The 22,581-nt window shown below is 53.5% G+C and overlaps 1 protein-coding gene across 1 annotated transcript; it reads right to left on the reverse strand.

The window, feature by feature from the left end:
- Positions 1–5,017: 5,017 nt before the first annotated feature.
- LOC138826349 (uncharacterized) lies at positions 5,018–21,514 on the reverse strand. Its single transcript, XM_070021418.1, has 6 exons — positions 21,456–21,514; positions 18,376–18,443; positions 16,985–17,421; positions 11,206–11,304; positions 8,291–8,405; positions 5,018–6,820 (listed from the first exon to the last, which is right to left on the reverse strand). The coding sequence occupies exons 1-6, from the start codon at positions 21,512–21,514 to the stop codon at positions 6,756–6,758; spliced, it is 843 nt and encodes a 280-aa protein (XP_069877519.1). The 3' UTR covers positions 5,018–6,755.
- Positions 21,515–22,581: the final 1,067 nt, after the last annotated feature.

The following is a 22,581-nucleotide window of genomic DNA, read 5'->3' on the forward strand; positions in this document are numbered from 1 at the left end:
TAGAAGTGACCATTTAATCTAATGTAGTCTTTTAGTCTCTCCTTTGAAAATAAAGATGATTCCGAATATAGACGGGGGGGGGGGGTGTGCCTGTAATCCCAGCTCCTTTGGAGGCTGAGACAGGAAGATGGCAGGTCTCATCCAGGCAACTTACTAAGACTCTAATTAAAAAGGGCTGGTGAGTAGCTCCTTGAAGAGCAGGAAACGACCAGGGTTCAATTCCCAGCACAGAAGAAAGGAAGGAAGAAGGAAGGAAGGAAGGAGGGAGGGAAGGAGGGAGGGAGGGAAGATATTTGCTGAATTATAGAATTCAATATGAAATATTAAACAACACTTCCTGTAAACAAATCCACAACAAAAGGAAATCATATTCTTCAGCATAAAAAACATGCTTGAAATGAAAAAGAAAAGGAAGTATAACAATCATCCCAGCTACTCAAGAGGCTGTGGTAGGGCTGGGAAGGTGGCTCAGTGGTAGAGTGCTTGCCTTGCATGCATGAGGCCCTGGGTTTGATTCCTCAGCACCACATAAGCAGAAAAAGCTGGAAGTGGCACTCTGGCTCAAGTGGTAGAGCGCTAGCCTTGAGCTGAAGAGCTGAGGGACAGCGCCCAGGCCCAAAGTTCAGGCCCCACGACTGACAGAAAAAAAAGAGGCTGAGGTCTGGAGGATAGCAGTTTGAAGCCAGCCCCGGCAGAAAAACCTAGGAGACCCATTTCCAATTAGCCCACAAAAAAATTAGCACCAGCTTAACAGGCAAGCCCAACAATTCCAAAGCCTTGAATTCAAACTCTGGTACTATACTCCCACCATGGAGGTTGGAGAGGAGAGGAGGAGAGGAAAGAAAGGGAGGAGAGGAAGAGGAGGGAGGGAAGGGAGGATGTACATTAGTTATGAATAATAAAATGTACAAGGTTGGGGCTGGGAAGGTGGCTCAGTGGTAGAGTGCTTGCCTTGCATGCCCGAGGCCCTGGGTTTGATTCCTCAGCACCACATAAGCAGAAAAAGCCAGAAGTGGCACTGTGGCTCAAGTAGTAGAATGTTAGCCTTGAGCTGAAGAGCTGAGGGACAGCGCCCAGGCCCAGAGTTCAGACCCCAAAACAACCAAAAAAAAAAAAAAAAGAAAGAAAGAAAGAAAGTACAAGGTCCTGGTTTCCATCCTCAGCATGGAATGATGATGATGATGATGATGATGATGATGATGATGATGATGATGATGATGCTCCTCAGGCCCTGGTGAGGAGGAGGAGGAGGAAAGAAGAGGAGGAGAAGGAGGAGGAAGGAGGAGAAGGAGGAAGAAGGAGGAGGAAGAGGAGGAGGAGGAGGAGGAGGAGGAGGAAAGAAGAGGAGGAAGAGGAGGAGGAGGAGGAGGAAAGAAGAGGAGGAGGAAAGAAGAGGAGGAGGAGAAGGAGGAGGAAGGAGGAGGAAGAGGAGGAGGAGGAGGAGGAAAGAAGAGGAGTAAGAGGAGGAGGAGGAAAGAAGAGGAGGAGGAAAGAAGAGGAGGAGAAGGAGGAGGAAGGAGGAGGAAGAGGAGGAGGAGGAGGAGGAGGAGGAGGAAAGAAGAGGAGGAAGAGGAGGAGGAGGAAAGAAGAGGAGGAAGAGGAGGAGGAGGAAGGAGGAGGAGGAGGAGGAAAGAAGAGGAGGAAGAGGAGGAGGAGGAAAGAAGAGGAGGAAGAGGAGGAGGAGGAAGGAGGAGGAGGAGGAGGAGGAAAGAAGAGGAGGAAGAGGAGGAGGAGGAAAGAAGAGGAGGAAAGAAGAGGAGGAGGAGGACTAGGAGGAAGGAGGAGGAGGAGGAGGAGGAAGAGGAGGAGGAGGAGGAAGAGGAGGAGGAGGAGGAGGAAGAGGAGGAGGGAGGAGGAGGAGGAGGAGGAGGAGGAGGAAGAGGAGGAGGAGGAGGAAGAGGAGGAGGGAGGAGGAGGAGGAGGAGGAGGAGGAGGAGGAGGAGGAGGAGGAGGAGGAGGAGGAGGAGGAGGAAGAGAAGGCACTCCTCTCCCTAAGGGAGTTTTCTGGTTTGTAAATATCACCACCACTACCACCACCCCCAAAAAGTCCAGGGACTCCAATGAGAGCAGCTTTCTTTGATACTTCTTGGGTCTGGGGACCAAGAAAACAAACCGCACAATCTCACGAACTATTCTTTATGTCTTCCTAGTAAGGAGGGCCCAAACTCTCCTATCTACTCAGGAAACCCCGAACGCCACTGCACCTGGCCCTAAGAATTAGGCACAAGCTACTGGCAGTGGTTAGAAAAGCTTGTAGACATTCTTTGTTGTTGTTTTTCTCCATTTTATGTGTCTGTTCTTATTTTGTTTGAGACAGGGTCTCAGCGGTGAAACCCAAGCCACCCCGGGCCGCTTCAGTCTCCCCAGTGCTAGGATTACAGGCCTGTGCTACCAAGCTTGGCTGTTCTTTTCCACCTTAAACCAACTGAATATGTACCACAAGTCAGCGCAGTGGAAGAGGTAGCAAATGGAGATGTTTAATAATGTGTAGGTGTGGGCCAACATCTGCTCAAACCTTAATTGATTACATCAGAAAATGAGGGAAGGGAACATCTGATAAATGAAGAAATGAAGCCAGTGGAGACTCTACCATTTGCAAAAGCCTACAGATAACAGTGGACCCACCCAGAAAATCCACCCCACCCACTGCCCACAGATAAAAAAGAGATGAATACAGCTTGTACCAGCCACTCAGGAGGCTGAGGTCTGAGCACCCTAGTCTGAAGCTGGCCTGGACAGGAAAGTCTATGACACTTTTGTCTCTAATTAAAGGGCAAAAAGCCAGAAGTGGAGGTGTGGCTCAATTGCTAAAGCACCAGCCATGAACAAAAAAGCTAATAGATAGTGAATGTCTAGGCTCTGAGTTCCAGCCCCAGTATTGGCATGGGGCAGGGGGCGGGGGGGGGGGGGGGAGGAGGAAATGAAGGAAGAAAGGAAGAATGGAAGGAAGAAGAGAAGGAAGGCAGTATTGGGGGAACAAAGGAAGAAAGAGAGAATGGAAGGAAGGAAGGGAAGGATAGAGGAAGGGAGGGAGGGAGAGAAGGAGGGAAAACACATCCTGTCCATTAAACAATCTTGCCCCCAAATTCAGTACTGAGTCTCCGAGTGAGTCTCTGAGTGTCCTTCAAACACCCATCCATGGCAAATCCAGGGGACAGAAAAATACCACAAAAGACACCACAGGAATGCAGATAACAAGTGATCAAAGACAAGATAAAAATCATCATTCACCATTTAAACTTTGTTGTTGTTTGGCTTGTCCTGGGGCTTGAACTCTGGGCCTGAGCACTGTCCCTGAGCTTGTTGCTCAAGACCAGTACTCTACCACTTGAGCCACAGCACCACTTCCAGCTTTTTGGCGGTTCACTGGAGATCAGAATCTTATAGTAGACTTTCCTGTCTGGGCTGGCTTTGAACCAGGATCCTCAGATCTTGGCCTCCGAGTAACTAAGATTACAGACCTGAGCCACAAGTGCTCTAAATTTTTCTTTTTCTTTCGTTTTTGCCAGTCCTGAAGCTTGAACTCAGGGCCTGGGCACTGTCTCTGAGCTTCTTGTGCTCAAGGCTAGCACTCTACCACTTGAGCCACAGCGCCACTTCCAGCTTTTTGTTTATATGGTGCAGAGGGGGAATGGAACTCAGGGCTCCATGTGTGCCAGGCAAGCACTCTACCACCAGCACATTCCCAGCACTCTAAATTTTAAATTTAAAAGTATTTTTCCCCCAGAAAGTAAGAAGAGGTAGGAGGGGACTAGGGTATAGCTCAGGAGTACCCCTGGACTAATAAATGCATGAGGCCCAGGGTTCCATCTGGCACCCGAAAAGCAGATGGAAGGAGTCCCAGGATCAAAGACAGCGTAGACCTTCGGTCTGCATCTCTGACCGGCCCAACACTCATGGCATTGCAAGTGCTTGGGAATTCCCAGGATGTTTCAGGGAATTCCGCCAGCTTTATCTTTTTGGGGTGTGGGTGATCGCATTCTCCTCCCCTGAAGGTTCACACTGAAGAATTCACCCATGGGACAGCACGGAGTCTGCTTAGGCAAGAACACAGCCCGCTGGGGGCTGGGAGCCAAACATGGCGGCCTCCGTGGGAGAAATCCTCAAGCTGGGTGGTGGGGTAGAGCGGAATCCATTCTCCTAAATGTACTTTTTCATGTTAGAAATATTGCAGCACATTAACATTTTTTTATCGTTGTTGGTCATGGGGCTTGAACTCTGGGCCTGGGCGCTGTCCCTCAGCTCTTCAGCTCAAGGGGAGCACTCTACCACTTGAGCCACAGCACCAGTACTGGTTTTCTGGTGGCCATAAGAGTCTCATGGACTTTCCTGCCCAGGCTGGCTTTGAACCTTGATCCTCAGATCTCAGCCTCCTGAGTAGCTAGGATGACAGGCGTGACCCACTGATACATATTAACATTTTTTTTTTTAATGTACTCAAAGGTAACAGGAGGCTGAGCTCTGAAGGATCACAGCTCAAAGTTAAGCTGGGCAAATTTTAAAAAACAAATCAAGAGTTTCCATTTCCAAAATAATCAACAGGCCTGGTTCAAATGGTGAAGCACCACAGTGCAAGCTCAAGGCCCTGAGATCGAACTTCAGTACCACCCTACTGGGAAGAAATGGAATATGTGTAGTAGTGGTGCATACTGCAATCTCAGCCATCATAGGTGGAAGCAGGATGATCTCCCTTTTGACTCCCACAGTGAGATACTGTCTTTGAAAGAAAGAAAGCAGCCAGGTGCCAGTGGCTCATGCCTGTCATCCTAGCTACTCCAGAGGCTGAGATCTGAGGATTGCAGTTCAAAGCCAGCCAGGGCAGGAAAGTCCGTGAAACTGTTATCTCGAATAAACCACTAGAAAACTGGAAATGATGCCATAGCTCAAGTGGTAGAGCACTCGCCTTGAGCTGAAGAGCTGAAGGACAGCGCCCAGGCCCAGAGTTCAAGACCCACTACTGACAAAAAAGAAAAGAAAGCTTAGAGGGCAAAGCTCTGGCTCAATGGCAGGGTACTTGTTTAGTATATGAAAAAAAAGGGGGGGAGGAAGGAAGGAAGGAAGGAAGGAAGGAAGGAAGGAAAGAAGGAAGGAAGGAAGGAAGGAAGGAAGGAAGGAAGGAAGGAAGGAAGGAAGGAAGGAAGGAAGGAGGGAGGGAAGGAAGGAAGGGCCTTGTGCAGAGTAGCTGCTTTTATACCACATAGTGTAGAACTCAAACCAAGCTCACACACACACACACACACACACACACACACACACACACACACACACACACACACACACACACACACACACACACATACGCACACACACACACACACACACACCTGCTCCATTTCGCCATGGCTCTTCTGACAACTTCTGCACATTTCCAACAACCCCTTCAACCAGCCTCCAGTTGCCCGGCCCAGTGGGCTCTAGGCCTCTAGCTTTAGTTGGAAAGTGAAGGCTGCTGTCCTGAGGCCATTTTCAGGCCTCCGGTTGAGAGCAGGGTTAAAGCTGGATTGTGTGGATAATGCCTGAGTTGGGATCTCTCCCTTTCTCAAAGGAAGGCTCTCAGTCAGCTAAGGTCTGCAGAAGCCCTGAGTGTTTACAGGGTGGGGCTGGGGAAGACTGGGTGGTGGTGGGGGGCGGGTGCTTTCTTTAGGTATAAAACCTAAACCCTAAGATTAAAGAGACCAGAACTACCCAAAACTCACTCTGGAGCAGTGGAGTTTATGGACAGCTATCTTCGTTTGGGTTGGTGTTGGCATAGCCTCTCACTATACAACCCCAGGCTGGCCTAGAACTTGTTATGTAGCCCAAGCTGGCCTCACATTCACCATCCTCCTGTCTCAGCCTCCTGAGGGTTGGTTGGGACTACAGATGTATGCACCCCTACCTGCTCCTTATTCTTCTCTTGAACTCAGGGCCTGGGCTCTGTCCCCTTGCTTTTACACTCAAGACTAGCGCTCTACCACTTGAGCTATGCCTCCACTTGCCGGTTAACTGGAGAGCTGAGTCTCACAAATTCCCAGCCCAGGCTGGCTTTGGACCAGCCCACAATCCTCAGATCTCAGCCTCCAGACTAGCCCAAATTACACCAGCACCAGCACTGTAGCTAGTTCTAAAGAGAGTTAGTTCCCAGGAAGACAGGGAGACTAGTCAGAAGTTCTGCACATGGGACTCCTCTCCTTCCTACAAGCATGACTGAGGACACAAACGGCGACAAGTAATAGAGCGCCAGTCTTGAGCAAGAAAGCCAAGCAAGAGTGTAGAAGGCCCTGAGTTCAAGCCCCAGTACTGGCACAAACACACACCACAAAAGGGAATCCATTACCCTGAGAACTGAGAATCCACAGGGGTTTCCCCCCTTCCCCCCCCCCACTCAAGGCCCTTCTTTCTAGTTGGGGGAAGGAAGATATCCAAAGGGGAACTGGGATTTTGAGGCTAGAAAAACAGGGGACCCTTGGCAGCCCTCTATTAGTAAAAGGCTCCAGGAAAATCCATTGCCTGCCACATCCCAAAACAACCAAAAAGCCTACAGCAAGGCAGCGGACAGAGACTACATGGGGTACGGGTCGGTGCCTCCTTTCTCTGCCCTTTCTGAGCAGCTCCACCTCCAGGTTGTGTAAACCTGTCTTGAATACCTTCAGGATAGGAAAGCCTCAGCCCTGCCAGCTGGAGCCGCCGGCCCAGAGCCTTGCAACATTGCTTGTTTTTACATCCCTTAACCATTTTACAGCTTCCTTCTGCTTCTGAGAATGAAGAGGAGAATTTCATTCAGATACAATGGGTCCTCTGTAGCCTTCAGCTTCATGACCCCGGAAACACCAACCTGGGACTGAAAAATAAAAAATAAAACAAGACATCTAGTCACCACACACAGACAACATTATTATTATTATTATTATTACTCTGACAATTATTCCCTAAACAGCACCCTAAGTCACTCTTTCAACCTTTATTTATTTATTTTTTGGGGTGCTGGTCCTGGGACTTGAACTCAGAGCCTGGGCCCTGTCCCTGTACCACAGGTTAGCACTCTACTACTTGAGCCACAGCCTCACTTCTGGCTTTTTCTGAGTCATTTATTGGAGCTAAGAGTCTCAGGGACATTCCTACCCTGGGCTGGCTTCAAACCAGGATCCTCAGATCTCAGCCTCCTGCGTAAGCTAGGGTGACAGGTGTGAGCCCAAAGCTCCCAGTTTCTTACAACTATTTCCTCCTGACATCATATAAGTCATCCAGACCAGCCATGACACACAGAGTGCTGCGTTCAATTCCTGGCACCAAAATTAAAAAAAAAAAAAAATAACCTGTAGAGGAAATCTATAGCAGATTCTTTGCAAATTCTACAGAAGTGTCTGGATGAAGATTGGGGTCTCCCAAGGGGGCTCCTGGAACCCCACACCCCTGCAGACACCCAGGGAAGGTGGTATGGAGTTTATTCCGTTAGCAAATTAAAGACTGTGAAAAATAGGAGCTGATGATCAGAATCTGTGCTGAGAGACTAGAAACGTTCCCGGACTCCATGGTCCCCCACTCCCCTCTTCAAGTCACACAGGAAGCCCCAGAGGATCCAGCACTGGCCCTGTCTCTGTGGAGAGAGACATGCTCCCTCCTTGTGTCCTCTCTGGCACCAGGTAGCCTGTAATCTGTACTCCAGAGTGGGGCCCCGGGGTAGAGAGTTGGGGACTGTAAGTTCCCAAGGCCTAAGTGTCAAACACACTTTCTGAGAGTCCTGGCTCCAGGGTCCCCCGTCCTGAAGGGCTCGGCTGAGTGGGCTTTTCAACAGCCTCTGAGAGGTGGCAACAAGACACAGGGCAGGGCGGCGTGCCTACAACACCCCCCACCCCACCCCCACACCCCCGGCTCCAGCCCCAGTGCCCGGCAGCCAGGGAGCCAGATTCCAGAAGTGTCTGGTAGTTGTCAGTCACTCAGCTTGTCTGTCTGGCTGGTGGGTCTGGCTGGCGGGCTGGTGATGGGGGCAGGAGCTGGGGCTGGCTTCAGGGCAGAGGGAGAAATCCCAGGCTGATTGCAGGGGCTGAGGAGGAGAGCGCAATGGGTAGAGGGGGAGGCCCTGGTTCTGAATCCTGCCTCCCCGCCTGCCCCCTGCCTGGCCAGGTCCTCTGGACAGGGGAGGAGATGAAAATCCATGCTGCTGGGGAGAAGAAGGGGGCTGCTCTACCAGGCAGTACTCAGGGCAGACCTGGGGCAGGCAATGTGGGGCGGGGGGGGGGGGGGGAGGGGGGAAGGGGTGGGAAGCCAGGATCATTCTAGATCCACTTGAAGATCCCGCTTCAAAACTCACCCTGATGGCTTCCAGACAAGTCGGCACCAAGGGTCATTTCGGGAGGCTTTAAGTGGTGGGGACAGGTGTAAATCTGTCCTTGCATTCCGCTCCTTCCCCTCCGGGCTTTCTGCACCTGAAGCAGGTCATCAGGGCTGGGAGGCGTGCACACCACGCACACGCGCTAGCACGCACGCACGCACGCACGCACGCACACATACATGCATCTTTGCTGGGCTTGCTCACCAGGCCTGCCCTCTGGGTACATTTTTTTTTCCTTTCAAAGTGTTCCTTTTAAACAAACTATCAGCAGTTTGTTAAAGCAAAGCAAACACAAACCTTAAGGAAGCGGGGCGGGGAGAGACACACACGGGAGAAAGGAAAGAAATCGGTTTATTTGCTGCCATTAAAATGTTTTCTCTTTCTCTTTCTTTCTCCCCGCCCCCCAACATGGCCGGGAGGGGTGGAAAGGAAGGAAGGGGGAGCAGGAAGGTGAGTTCTGGCTTTGCTGAGGTTGGTTTTGGGGGGGGGTTAATTGGGCCAAGGGGTGAGTTGGGTGGCTAAGAAATTTGGCGTTGTTACTCAGGCCCTGTCTTTAGAATCCAGCCCTTCTCACCATCCACAGCTTGAACATGCACCCATTTTCTCAGGACGATTTGGGGGTGGAGGGGCCTTCCCTGGGGAGCACGGCTGCCCCTCGGCATCGGCCCAATGTGCTCTGTGTGGACCCCCGGGGAAGTGCCATCCCCAACCCAGACCAGCCCCAGTGGATTGCGGTGGGGGGGGGGGGAAAACCACAGTACCTCTCCTCCACTCACCTCAGCCCCAAAGGCCTTGGGGAGGGGAACCCCAGGAAATCCCTAATGGAGGATAATAACTTATCTCCTAAGTTGCTAGGATCTGATGTTGAAGATGGTTTAGAAAACCATAATCCCTCGGGGCCCGAGGCGGCTTGGGGGTTGGCTGGTTTGAGGAGCTCTGTCGTGATTTAATGGAGGTATTCATGCCAAACTATGTGCAGCGCACACTTGAGGGTCTCAGGCCAGGCTCCCGTTGGCTCTCTCCTTTCTGGTTACCTTCCTTCCCACTTTCTCCGCCGGCAGTGGCTCCTCTTTGTCTCTGTCTCTTGTGTATCTCTGTCTTTCTTTCCTGAGCTCACCCGTGCGATGGTCTCTGTCTTTCTTCCTCTGTCCCCCAACCTCCCAGTCTTTTTTGGGGGGGCTCTCAGCCTCTGTCTTCCTCCCAACCCCATCCTCCTCCTCCCTCTCCCCACCCACCAGCACTGTCTCTTTTTCTATCTTCTCATCTGCCTTTCCTGGGCATTTTCTTCCTTAGACCTCCACCTCCACCCCTGCCAGCTCTCATGGGGGGGAGGGGTATGGCTCCGGCCTAAGAGGCCTGGTGCCTGTGGGGACCCTGAGACCCTTCCATCCCGGGCAGGGCGGCCCGATGGTTCAGAGACTCCCCTGCAAGGCCCCACGAATGCAACTTTATTTCCCCAAACCTGGGCCTGTGGTTTCCTCTCACCACCGCCAGCCAAACTGCATCGGGCCTCAGTTTCCCCAATCCGAGCAGCGGTGTAGGAAATGGCTGGAAGAGGCGGGACTACGGGGCCCCACCCCAGTGGGTCTCCCGAGGTGGAGCTGCTGTGCAGCACCGGTCGTGGGCTGGGCTTGAAGTCGGGCGTGGGGGTGGGGGAAGGGCAGTGACTCCAGGGGCCCGTAGGGAGGGTGAGGTCATGGGACTCGGGGAAAGGGGACCCTCAGGCCGGCCGTGTGCAAGGGGCACGCGGAACACATCAATGGATTTCATGCTCCAGCTCCGCAGCCTTCACCATCCACCGGTAAACATCCCCAAAACACGCAATCCAAAACACGCCCAAATACCAGCCGATGAAGGCTGGCCTCCACCCACCGGCTCACCAGGGGCAAGGCTGAGCCACGCACCGCACCCCACCCCACTGGTCCCCGACTCCTCGTAGCTGTCACCTATGGCAGGACCCGGTGACCCCATCTTCCCAACATGGCAATGCAGGCTTGGGGGAGGTTAACGGTCTCATCCAAGGCTCCAGACAAGGAGGGGCGTGGGTCGGGTGAGCAGCCTTTCTGCTCAGGTTTTCCCGTGCAGATCGGCCCTAAGGAGGGACCCTGCCCCCAGCTTGTGGGGTTCACGTAGTGGGGGCAGGGTTAGGGCCATAGACTGACGAGGTCCGTGTCTAAGGTGCAAAAGGAGGCACCCCCACACACACATCGGGACCCCAACCCTCCCCTACCAGCTCCACAGTCCCGCCTCCTCCTCCCAGCCATTTCCTACGCTGCTTCTCAGATTAGGGAAACTGAGTCCCGATGCAGTTTGGCCGTGGTAAGACGAAACCGCAGACCCAGGATTCTTGCAAGTGGAGGGGAGAAAGGCCAAGTGCCACACAGGCTCCAAGAAAGTTCTTGAAGCCTTGACTGCCTTCTCCACCTCTTCTGCTGGGGTTCGGTGAAGACCCTGGAGATGCGGCCTGGGGAGGGGGGGTCCGGTGGGTAGTGTATCTCAGATCTGGCCATGCATGGTTGTCACCCAGATACTAGAAAAAAAAGGGGGAGGGGAAAGGACTCTCGCCTTAACCCTTGCGTCTGCATTCTACACGCATGGCGGGGGGGGGGGGGGGGGACGAGACCTGAGAAAAGAATGAGGAAAGTGACCTGGGCAAAGGCAGAACTAGGAGCACAGGAGAGTCAGACGGGGTGGGTTGAGCCTGTGATGCCAAGTGGCAGCAGACGAGGAGATTCCAGGAAGCCTCCTCCCCCTCCATTCGGGCCCGTAAACATTTGCAAATTAGGGCAGATTGATGGGGAGACAGCTCCCTCCCGTCCTCTCAGGGCCAATGCCCGCAACCAGGCTCAACGTGTGTCTGGCTTGGCTGGGTAACTCCAGAAAAATGGCCTTACTTCTCTGAGCACCAGGTTCTGTTCTTCATTCGGGGAGCAGCAACCGGAGTTTGAAGAGAAAGTGGGGAGGGGGTCCCCCTTCTTCCCCAAAGGGCTGATCTAGGCAAAAATAAATTTAAACCACCTGAAACCTTTTACCCCACCACTTCGACAGCGTGTGGCTGGGAGAAGGGGGAATCCAAAGACAAGGGTCAGCCCCCACCTCCCTGATCCACAAATTCACCAAGTGTCCCCCCCACACACGCCTCCCCAGCTCCATTTTGGGGGACCCAGGGTGCCGGCCGGAGGAGCGTGGAGAGAGCGAGGGCCGGGGGAAACACAGTTAGTTGGAGAAGGGAAAGTTCTGGAAGCAGGAGGGAGCTGGCGACGGACGATCAAGGTCGAGAGCGTCGGAACAAACGAGAAGAGAGACTGACAGACGGAGGCAGACGCGAGGCGGACCCGAGGCAGACCGGGGGGCAGGAAGGGGGGCGCGGGCGCCGGTGCCAGGCTGGCCTGAGCGTCCAAGCCCGGTTCCCCACCGCGGCCCCACCCGGCCCACCAGAGCGCCCCGCCGGCCGATTTGGTTTGCACAAAACCTGCACCCCAGGAGCCCTGGGCCAGGCCGCCGGGGTTTAATTCATTTCTTGACTAATTAACTGGACGCCCCCGGGGGCTCTCCTCACAGGGCCCAATTAATTCGCCTTGAGCAGTAGGGCAAAGATGGGCCAGCCAAGGCGCCGCCTGGAGCCCCCTTTGTGAAGGGTTGTCTGGGCCATATTGATCACACACGCACACACACACCTCTTTCTGAGTACTTGGGGGAAAAAAAAACCAAGTCTGTAGTGGTAAGATCTGGATTTCTAGAGTTCTGAGGTTTATCTGCGGCACACCCACCACCCATCGATTGCCAAAGGCTCATCTACCTCTACCAGATCTATGGAGAAAGGGGGGTCAATGCAATCTCTTTCCTCCCAGAGGGTAAAGGTGTGGAGGAAATGGGTCTCACCTGTAGACCTGCTGTTGTGACGTGGTTAACAGCCCCGGAGATAGACGCGCACCGGGACCGGCTGTGCCGCCCCAGGCCCCGTGCTCGACACTGCGCTACGCTCAGGTTTTGTCCCTTGACCGTAGCAACGATGGAGAAGGTGTCTCTCGGGGTCACTCATGAGCTCATATCTACCAGGACTCTTAGACGCCCTCCTGAAAACTTCACGAAGTTCGTCCCCGACAAACTGTGTTTCATAAACAAACCCATTTCTCAGGTGTGGGCAGAAGGGTTGAAGGGAAAGTCGGGCATCCGGCTCCTTGGTCGGGTGTCAGATTCTAAGATGGGAGAGGTTCTAGAAAGAAATCAGCCAGGGGGCCTTGGAAGAACCCAGTCACCTGGTGGGAGTGGGGGGTGGGGGGGCAGGGATTTCTGCAAGCGGCTCCCCCCCCCACCTCCCCTCCCCCGACTCATCTACACCCCAGGACCCTTCCTCCAGTTCAGTAACTACCATTTGGGATGAGAAATCTGACATTCCAAGACCCTTTGGGTGGAGCCCAATGCCGCACATTTCTCCGCTTCCCCCTCAGAGGTGTGAATCAATCGTATTGATCTCCTGGTGGGCTGGCTGTCTCTTCTTCGATCAACTGAACAAAGTCGAGCACAAAAGGGAACTCACCGGCGTCTCTGCCTAGCTGTGGCCCGGCCACCACCCAAGGACCCACGGGTCACCTCAGCCCCAACAAAGCAAGCCAGGACAGCAATGTGTCACTCGATTCCTCCTTGTTTTATTGTCCTTTTTTTTTTTTACATTATGTTTTAAGTAGTTGCTTAAAGGGGTTCTCATTCAACTGTGAGTGATTTTTATTTTGTCGGTCGTGGGGCTCGAACTCTGGGCCTGGACTCTGTCCCTCTGCTCTTCAGCTCCAGGCTAGCATTCCACCACTTGAGCCACAGCGCTACTTCTGCTTTTCTGGTGGAGATAAGAGTCTCACGGACTTTCCTTTCCGGGACTGGCTTTGAACTGCGATCCTCAGATCTCAGCCTCCTCAGGAGCTGGATGACAGGTGTGAGCCACCGGTGCTCAACTTACTTTTTTTTTTTTTAAGTTCTGTTTTCAAAACCCAAACCAGAATGAGTTCATTTGGTCAATCAACAAACATTTGAAGACCGCCATTGCTGGTGCAGACTTCACTGAGCCCTGGGTAGGAAGGGGAGGGGTTTCCGGGAGGGTTCTGCAAATCTTCTTGCTGTCTCTTTTTAAGGCACTGGTGGTGCTTCTTGGTTGTCTTGCCCGCGGTTTCCTGCGCTCCAACAGCCGCTTTGATCCAGTAGTAGATAAAATGTTTGCTGCCTGGAAGACTGGATTAGGAATCTGGACGTTAGATGCTTTTCCGAGCGGAGGGAACAAATGTGGGAAAGTGCTTTGGGCTAAAAGACAGAAGGTTTGGACTCCTCGTCCTGCTATTCCACACCCAAGTTGATGAGGCCAGCAGAACCAGTGGCCATCCAAGTCCCCATTTCAAATCCTGCCTCTTCCAGAAGTCCAAACCACCCAGCTTCACTTCTCCGACCAGATCTGGGATGAACTGAGTGTGGCCTGGTGGGGATCTTGAACTTAACCCCAGTGTCTTACAAACTTCCGTGAGTCTCCACTTCCTGGCTCACCAAGATGGAGAGAACTGTAATTTTTTTTAAAACCCAAGTAAACAAAATCCTCTGTCCACTGGTGTCTCTAGTACTTTTGCAGAATATCTGAGTCTTTGAATCCTCTCTAAATATTTGTGAAATCTAGCCCTTCTATCTACCAAGCTTTCCTTCCCCTTCTGCCACTTTTTGGCACAGGTTTGCGTTTTCCCCCTTGTATTATTTTGCATTTCAGCATCTATTTTGCAGACTGGCTAGTAAGTTCGATTGTGTGTGTGTGTGTGTGTAAATGTGTTTTAGAAGAGGTCATTGCTTTTTACCTGCAAAAAAAAAATCCCCTTTAGTCTTTCTCTCCCTCTCTTTGACTCTATTGAACGGATGCACTGCGCATCTAAACACTGCCAAAATCAAACACCCAAGAAAGGAATATCACTGCACTGTATCCAGAAACTGCTTTGTTATAGGGCACCTCCTTTGTACAACTACTCAACGAAAATTTGAAAAGAATCTGAAGCTCTCAAGATGACCTTTTCTACCTCCCCCCACTTCTATTACATGTCCCCCTCCCCCACCGCATTGCCTTGGGTATGGCTGAGATGTTGTCCTCGCTCTTTCCAAAAGATCTGAAGGTCAAGGAAACCCCTCCCCTCCCTTTTCCCCCCTCCCCCTCCCCGCCCCGGCCCACAGCATAAACTCAGTCCTCATAGGGATGAATTTATTTTTCCCATTATTGAGGTGTTCCATGATCCCCTTCTGGCTAAAAAGCAACCAGTCTGAGTTCTTGATCGCCTTCATAATGGCCCTTTCCCATAATGGCCACGGAAGCCATGGGCAGCGCCCAGTCCTCAGTGGGTCCCATGTTCTTCTCACTGTGGAGGGTGACTGACAATCAGCCTCTTGCCCGTTCGGGTACCATTCAGCAGGTGCGTCCCCCCGCCACAGCCTGGCCCAGGGTAGGAGGGTCCCAGAGGGCCACCGAGCACCAGCTAAGTGTCTCCCAGTACTGTCCAGCGGGGAGGGCACCTGTTCCACGGAGGTGTGGGCCCAGTCTCTCCAAGGGAGCTGAAGGTCCCCAGGTGGGCAGCAGTTACCCACCGTCCTCTGCCTGTGGGGACGCCTCCATCTGCTGCTCCTCCTCACCCTCTTCCCTGCTCGGGTTCACCTAGCGTTCAAGTCTCCCCTTTTATTTATGCATAACATGTGCATTGGGCTGGAAAGGTTGAAAAGGAGGGAGAAGGATCTCCGGGCAGCACCACTGCCACGGAGACTCCCAGTGCCAGTACGGCGGTGGCACGGGAGCCTCAGCTCCCACCGGGGCCACAGACAAGTCAAGCCTAGGCGGCCCCCGCCCCAACCGCGTGCTGGGAAGTGAAGGTTGCTTTCTCCAGGCCCTGAGTAGCTGTCAGTCCCTCTGATAATCTGTCTCCAAGTGGCAGCTTTAGTTTTACACGGAATCCTGAGTACCGAGAGAACAAATCATTCTGCATACACCCGAAATGTTATCGCTAATTTTTTGGAAAAGTGCCTGTATATACACATATTACATATATTATTGAGCGGGTTCGTGGAAGGCTTAAATCTATCTCACAAGGATGGGGAGGGGGGCTGAGGGAACAGTCTCCAATTCCCTGGTAATTTGTAACAGACAAGCTTTATTGCTCCAAGAGAAAAGGAGTAAGTTCGTAGCTACAAAACAAATTTAACTCTGTCTGTATTGATCAAATAGGAGTCTCCCCCTCCCGGGGGTGGGGGTGGGACAGCGTTTAATCTGTGATTTCATCTCATAGTCAGAGCTACTTGGAATGCCTCTTCGGCACCCATGAATAATAGTTCTTAGAAACACATCTGCATATCCACCCGCATTGAAATAATGCCGGATCATCATCTTCAAGTTGTGCTCACACCCAACTCGGTGCTGTCTCCAGACCTTAGAACGTTCTGGAAGGGTCCTGTGGTTCTGCTCTCCTCACCCAAGCCGGGCCGCCCTCTCCTCCAGATTTTGATCATCAGAAACTTTATACTCCCAACTACAGGTTCCTTGTTACATGTTCTTTAACATAGCATACACTACATATTTGCATCTCCTTTCAGAAAAGTCACAACCTATGATCCAAAGTCCTTCCAGTGACTCCAGCGAGTCTCAAGGGTCTAGGTGGAGAGGAGGAAGCAGGGAGATGGAGCCAGCCTGAGCTCTTCTACTCCGCATTCATTCAGGGGCATTAAAAAATAAACCAAAAACCAGAATACAGCCTGCTATGTTCACTTGCTAATAGGAAAATCCTGTCTCGTCCATCCTCAGAAGGACTTTAGTCCCGGGGAAGGGGGAGATGGAGGGGAGGGAAGATCAAGTCGCTTATGGAATGAGACTCTCCCCCCCCAAAAAAAACCAACCCCTCAACCCCCCACCCCACCCCACGGAGTATTATTTACACCTGCAAACTCTGCATGGCTGAATTCGGCCCCAATTGGCTTCATTGTAAATCTTTCCCGCATGCCCCCAACTCCGGGACGGGGAGGCGAGGCGCGCGTCTGGGTTTAATCATGCGACCCGGCACCCCAGCAGGGCCCAGGCTGCAAACGGAGAACCCCCGGGTCCCCCCCACCCCTCCCCACCCCCGCTACCCGGCGGTGATTAGAGCGGCCGCCCCCACCCCCAGACCCGTCACCCCACACACCCCCAAACCAGGCCGGCCCGCGCGCCCCCGAAGGGGACATGGGGAAGGGGCGCCCACACCAGCGCCCAGGACACCCCCGAGCCCCCCTCCCTCCCGGCTGTCGGCTCCCGGGACGCACAGCCCAGCGGCGGGGACGCGCGGGCCCCGGGCTCCGCTCTGCACCCCCCATCCCCGTGCTCTCCGAACCCCGATTTATGTTATTTTTTGCCTCTCCTTGGCGCCGACTCGGAGGTCGTTTCTCTTTTTCCATTCCGGGTGCGCACGTCTCCCCGGCACCCCAACCCTGATTTGTTCTTTGCCGGCGACGGTGGCGCGCGAAGTTGGGGTGTAGGGGAGACGAATGGGACTCGGGGCGCGCTTCTAGCTGAACCTCCGCAATCTTGGGGGCCGGGGGGCAGGGCTTCCCGGGCCGGGTCCCCGCGCCCCTCTCTCCTCCCGGGTGCGGAGCGCCGCCTCGCCCGCCCGCCTCGCTGCCCGGTGCCCCGGTTACCTGCCTGCGCTTCGCGGGGTTCCGGGGGCCCCCCTTGGGTCGCCCTGGCGGTCCTGTACGAGATGTGGGGCTCGATCCAAGCCCCGTCCCCTCTCCGCCTTCGGCTGCCGACGCGACCCCAGGCGACGCGCGTCTTTTCGGGGTTCGGCGCTCGGCGAGGCCTTGGATCCGCACCGAGGCGCGTCCAGCTTCCGTATTTGGAACCGGGGTAAGGGGGGTGGGGGTGAGGCAGTCCTCCCTGGCGGGAGAGGGCGGATCGCCTAAAGTTATGGGGGGGGGTCCTGGGGTGTCCCCGATTTTCCCGGGACTTTTCTGGGAGCCCCGAAGTTCCTTTCCCAACGGAGCGGAGGAGAGGGTGCTGCGGGGGAGCCCAGGGCCGAAGCTGGGGGTTCCCCGAGGCCGCTCAGGCCTACTCTGAGTTGAAATGAATCCCAGGCCTGATCACCCCACAAAACAAACACACACAAACAACTTTCGGGAGAAAAGCTCTCTCTCTCTCTCTCTCTCTCTCTCTCATAGAAAAAGTTGTTTGGGTTTTGTTTTTTTTAAGTATGAAAAGGGACTCCTCAAAACTCCCTGCCTTCCACCTCCAATGCTGAGACGTAGAAGGACTGGGGCCAGTTCTTCACCTCAGCCCCTCTGAGTTCTGGTCACTCTGAACCGTTCCCTACCACTGCAGACAGTTAAAACATGCCGGATTTGCTGTGTTTTATGGTAAGGGGTGGGGGGTGGGGGGTTTGAAATAAAGCCACACTATTGAGTTCTCTTGGGGCTTGGGAAAGGCCGTGTTCCACGCCCCAAAGGCAGCCACACCCCTGCCCAGGTATCTGGGTGAGCACAGGTGGTGGGGGTGGAGAATTGGATCTTTTGCCTCCAAGTTTGTAGGAAGCGAGTTTTGCCTGGCGGGGGAACAGCTTACAAGTGACAGGCCGGGCCTTGGAGTCAGGACCTCTCCTGGCTCTCCTGGGACTGTGGAAAGGAGAGAATGAACCGAACCGCACCCAAGAGTTGGAAGATCTTTTGATGGTCCCAACACCTCTCCAGTTCCCGTTGCCCCACTTTAAGGGGTGCGCACCCCTGTGCCCCCAATTCCTTGGATCACCTCCATCTCTTCGGGGCTTCACTGGGGCTCAACACGATCCCTCCCGACGATCTTCCTGCCCTAACTAGTTTTGAGGGACAATCCAAAGAGAACATCAGAGGACAAGAGGATGGGCTGGCAAAGTAGCCGAGAGGATGTTCCAAGAAGGAGATGGAAGGGGGAGGGGGAAACCACAAAGACAACTCCGGCCCACCCCACCCCCACTTGTGTCCTTCCTTTGTGTGCTGGCTGGAGACCCGTGAAGGACCAAACACCATGACCCCCCCCCCCCCCCAGGCTGCCTCGGTACCGCTGAAATCCAGTATGAGAAACAGTAAGTGGATATTGCGCTCAAATGGAGGAAACGTGTCCTCGGCTCTGTGGGGACAGTTAGTTCAGCAGATGCGAAGGGGCCATCTTTCTTTGGCCTGTCAGTCCTCCTGACAGTAGTGGCCAGTGAATTTGCCATGGCCTCTCACTTACAGACCTCCTGTCCCCTCGGCCCTACTTGCTTCTGTGGTGGGGGGAGGGGGAGACCCTAATAGTGCCTGCAACCCTGGACTCCCCGCCTCATAGTAGGATCACATGACAGCAAACCAGCACACACACACACACACACACACACACACACACACACACACACACACACACACACACACACACAGATCTCTGAAGTTGAAGTTGTAGATTGGCTTGTAATTAGGAAACTATAATTAGTTCCTTTTGAGGGAGAGAGAGAGAGAGAGAGAGAGAGAGAGAGAGAGAGAGCGAGAGAGAGAGCCTTCACCAATATATCAAAAGCACTAGGTTCCCCAGACACAGACAACTTCTTTGTACACCCTCCCTTTTCCTTCCAACTTACCTAAATCACTGAGTACAAATTTGCCATTTGGTAGAGTGATCAACTTTGATGAAAGGTAGGTGTTTGTAAGCATCATGAGGAAAATGGTAACTTTTCCCTTTTGCCTGGCTCCAAAACGTATTTACATTGAAAGGAGGTAAGACAAACAGGGATTAAGTGCATAAGCAAAGTAAGCTCCCTGAACAGTGCAAGTAACTGGCGCCTTCTGAGTTTCTGTACTAAAAATATGACTTCCCAGAATCTTCTCTCCCACACACGCATATTTCAGGCTCTCACACTGAATTGCCCTGATCAATAATTTAGAAGAACGTCAGGGGACAGAGAAATGTGCGTTACAGGAAAGCTGTCGTGTCCCAGCAAGGCAGGAACTGGGCTTTGGAACCTGGCATGCAGCCCCTCACGCTGGGCCCTTCCCCCCTCCCAAGAAAAGGAAAGTTGTGGTGTGGTGCTGGGATCCAGCACCTTGGGACCAGGAACAGGTACCAACTCAGGAAAAAGGGAACTGTGGAAAAGCCGAAAGGAGAAGGCAAAACTTCCAATCTAGACAAATGGGCCAAACCATTCTCCACCTTGTCAACAGGCTTATCGCTCCCAGCCCCTTGAGGGAGGGGAAGGTATTTGTTTGAGCCTCCACCAGAAGTACCTTCAGTCAATCAAGGTTACAGGGGGAGAAAAATGAAGGAGAAAATGAAGGAGAAAATGAGATTGGGGGGGGGGAAGGGGACAGAAGTGCCAAGTTGGAAATTCAGAACCAAGGCAGCCAGAGGTTAAGGGTGTGTGTGTGTGTGTGTGTGTGTGTGTGTGTGTGTGTGTGTGTGTGTGTGTGTGTGTGTGTGTGTGTGTGTGTGTGTGTGTGTGTGTGTGTGTGTGTGTGTGTGTGTGTTGGGGGGAGAGTAGAGACAGAAAAGGAGAACCCAAAACTGAAGAGATGGGGGGGGCAATGTAAGAGGGAAAATCATACCCCCACATCCCAATGACTCTTAAATGGGGAGAAGTGCAGACAGACAAAAGGTGGCCAAGGAAAGGTCAGGAAGCTAGCCCCAGTGTGATCAGAGAGGACAGAGCTCCCCCGGAGAACATTTTGGGAAGCCCCAGGTGAGAGAACCCATGAATTCAAGGCTCCAGAGTGAAGAACAATTCTCTCCCAGGTCTGCAGAAGTTCACCCTGCCTTCAGAACTACATGGTGGGGTGTGTTTGTGTGTGTGTGGGGGGAAATAAGTCAGAATTGGGGTGTTAGGACTTGAGTGGACATGGGGATAGAGAAGGGAGCAAAAACCCCCAATCAGAGGAAATCAGAGGTCCAAAGAGAAAGCAATTCTGCTGGGATCCTTGCTAGCTTGCTTGTAGATTCCTCTGTGGGAAAACAGAGCCACGGAGAAGCTCCAAATCCCCGTCGTCAACTTCGGATCCAAAGTCCCCCCCCCCCCCAATTAAATGGGCTGGGAGGGTGGTCACAAACCAATCCTCTTCTACGCCTGAGAGACTGGTATCCCAGGTGAAGTTTACATATCCAGCCTTCCTCCCCAAACTTCTTAATTAGGCCTACGACCCCCGCCCTGCCCAGCGCTGATGTCCTCTGTCAACAGAACTCCCTATTTAGTGACAGACACCTCAGGCTGGAAAATGAGCTCCCCAGCAAAGGGGAGGTGCTGGCGGTGAAAGTGGAAGGGGAGGGGGCCAAGCAAGCGTGTAATGGCTCAGCAGCAGACCTCACACACACAGGCCAAAGAGAGTATTTGTAGCAGAGTTGCCAACGTAAACCACCCGCCTGCCCCACCATCCTTCCCCCTTCCCCCTTCCCCCCTTCTCCCTCCTCTTTTCCTTTCCTTTTCTTTCTTTTTTTTTTTTCTTTGTAAATGTCAGATAAACACTACTGGGTCACTAAGGGGTCGGCGAGTTCTCTCTCCCCGAAGAGTTGGGGGGCTCGGAGGGCAGACTTTGCCCTTGGGAAAATGGGTCCCCGGCATGTCTCGGCGAGGATGGGGCTTTCTCTGCGGGCTTGGTGGCGGTCGGGGCTGAAAGCAATTCATTTTGCTGTTGATCATTTTTTTTGGTCCTTCTCCTAGGAGAGTTTTATTTTGAGGGATATGGAAGAGAGCTTAACATTTTTGTCTTAATTTGAGGCCTAATTCCTCCCCTCTCCCCCTTGAGGTGCTGTCGATCTTTCCCAAGGCTTTCCTTCTTCCTTCCAACCCCGTCTCCTTGGGGATTCTGCTAAGGGACAGGCGCCTTTCACATCTCCAAAAGTGTCTTTTGTGTGCCTGACAGAGAAGGGGGGGGGCACAGAGAGAGGAAGAAGAGAAAGTAGCAGAGAGAGAGGAAGAAGAGAAGAGAGAAAGAGAGCAGAGCGACAGGCACACAGACAGAAAAACAAAGAGAGAATGTCAGTGGAGTTGCCTACAAAAAAATAAAGCCGTCCGCTCGGAGCCAGCCCCAGGAGCCTTCAGCGGGGCGGTGGGCGCGCGCCGGCCTCCTGGAGGGGCCAGGCCTGGCACAAGTCTGCCCCTGGCGCTGGCCAATGTTTAACCCGAAGGCAGTGGCCACCAGGCGGCTTTTGTTTGTTCGCAAATTAATCACGCGGCGCATGGCCGGCGCCAGAGTGGGTTTATCACCCACCAGGAGGGGGGCGCGGCCGGCACGCCGGGACCAGGAGGAGTTCGCACCTTCCTGCTTTTGATCCCAGAATTATGGTGGCCTCCCGGAATAATATGAGCCTCCCGGGGCCCAGTGTGGGAGGTCAGTCATAATTGACGGAAGTTTGAAGACCATTAGCAAGATGTCGACATTTTCGATTCAGAACCCCCGCAAACGCTCTCTCCTCGCCCCCCCTCCCAGCTTCCCTCCCTGGCACGCTGCTGGTGCAGCAGGAGAGGGGGTGGGTGGGGGGGGGAGACAGGAGACGCCCGGCCGGGGTGACCCCAGGGTTAAGAGCTGCAGAAAGAAGCAGGCAACGGGAGAGGAATTAGAGCCCAGCCTCAGAGTCGCAGATCGGGGCGATGCACCCTGGATGGAGTCTCCAGTGAGACAAGAGCCACACAAGCCACATCATCAAACTCCCCCCCCCCTTTTTTGTCCCCCTCCCTTTCCATTTTCAGAGCATATGTGAGGCCAGAAGGTTGGGGGGGAGCTGATACAAATGTCTCAGTCCCTGGCTTGTGGACTGTCCCCCCCTTCTTTGGGGTACCGGGTGGGAGAGGAGGGGGTTAATGGCCTCACAGTGGCAGAATTATTATTATTATTATTATTATTATTATTATTATTATTATTGCTTGACCTCAACGTGGCCAGGCACAGACTGGCCGGCCAGCAAGCTCAGACAAAACCAGATCGCCAGGATTTGGGGCAGCCAAGCTGGAGCAGCGAAGCGCCCCCCCCCAAACTCCTGCAGCGAGCACGGTGGGGAAGGGGGTGCTTCTGGCCTCCCAGACACCCAGGGGACCCCTCAGTGACCTCTGGAGAGTCTATGCACCGATGGGGGGGGCGGGGAAGGCCTGGCGTCTTCCATCCCTCCCTGGGCCAGCGCAGAGAACGCTGGAAGGGGAGCAGGAGCTGTGTGCCAACAACTCTGGGCACCGGCTCTTTCTTTTGCACTCTCACTCTCTCGTTTTCTTCTTCGCCACCGGCAGAGAGGCCCGAGGAGTCAGGGGGTGAGG

Source organism: Dipodomys merriami, unplaced genomic scaffold, assembly GCF_024711535.1.
Source record: "Dipodomys merriami isolate MVZ:Mamm:240054 unplaced genomic scaffold, mDipMer1.0.p SCAF_142, whole genome shotgun sequence".
Taxonomy (NCBI): domain Eukaryota; kingdom Metazoa; phylum Chordata; class Mammalia; order Rodentia; family Heteromyidae; genus Dipodomys; species Dipodomys merriami.

What these genes read in the sequence shown, in the direction of transcription:
- LOC138826349 (XM_070021418.1), bottom strand. Translation starts at nt 21,514, where the DNA reads ATGCGCCGCGTGATTAATTTGCGAACAAACAAAAGCCGCCTGGTGGCC. An exon ending in TCTCATACTGGATTTCAGCG is followed by an intron (nt 17,422 to 18,375) that starts GTACCGAGGCAG and finishes TGGGGTGATCAG; the next exon opens with GCCTGGGATTCATTTCAACT. An exon ending in AGAACCTGGTGCTCAGAGAA is followed by an intron (nt 8,406 to 11,205) that starts GTAAGGCCATTT and finishes GACCTGCTTCAG; the next exon opens with GTGCAGAAAGCCCGGAGGGG.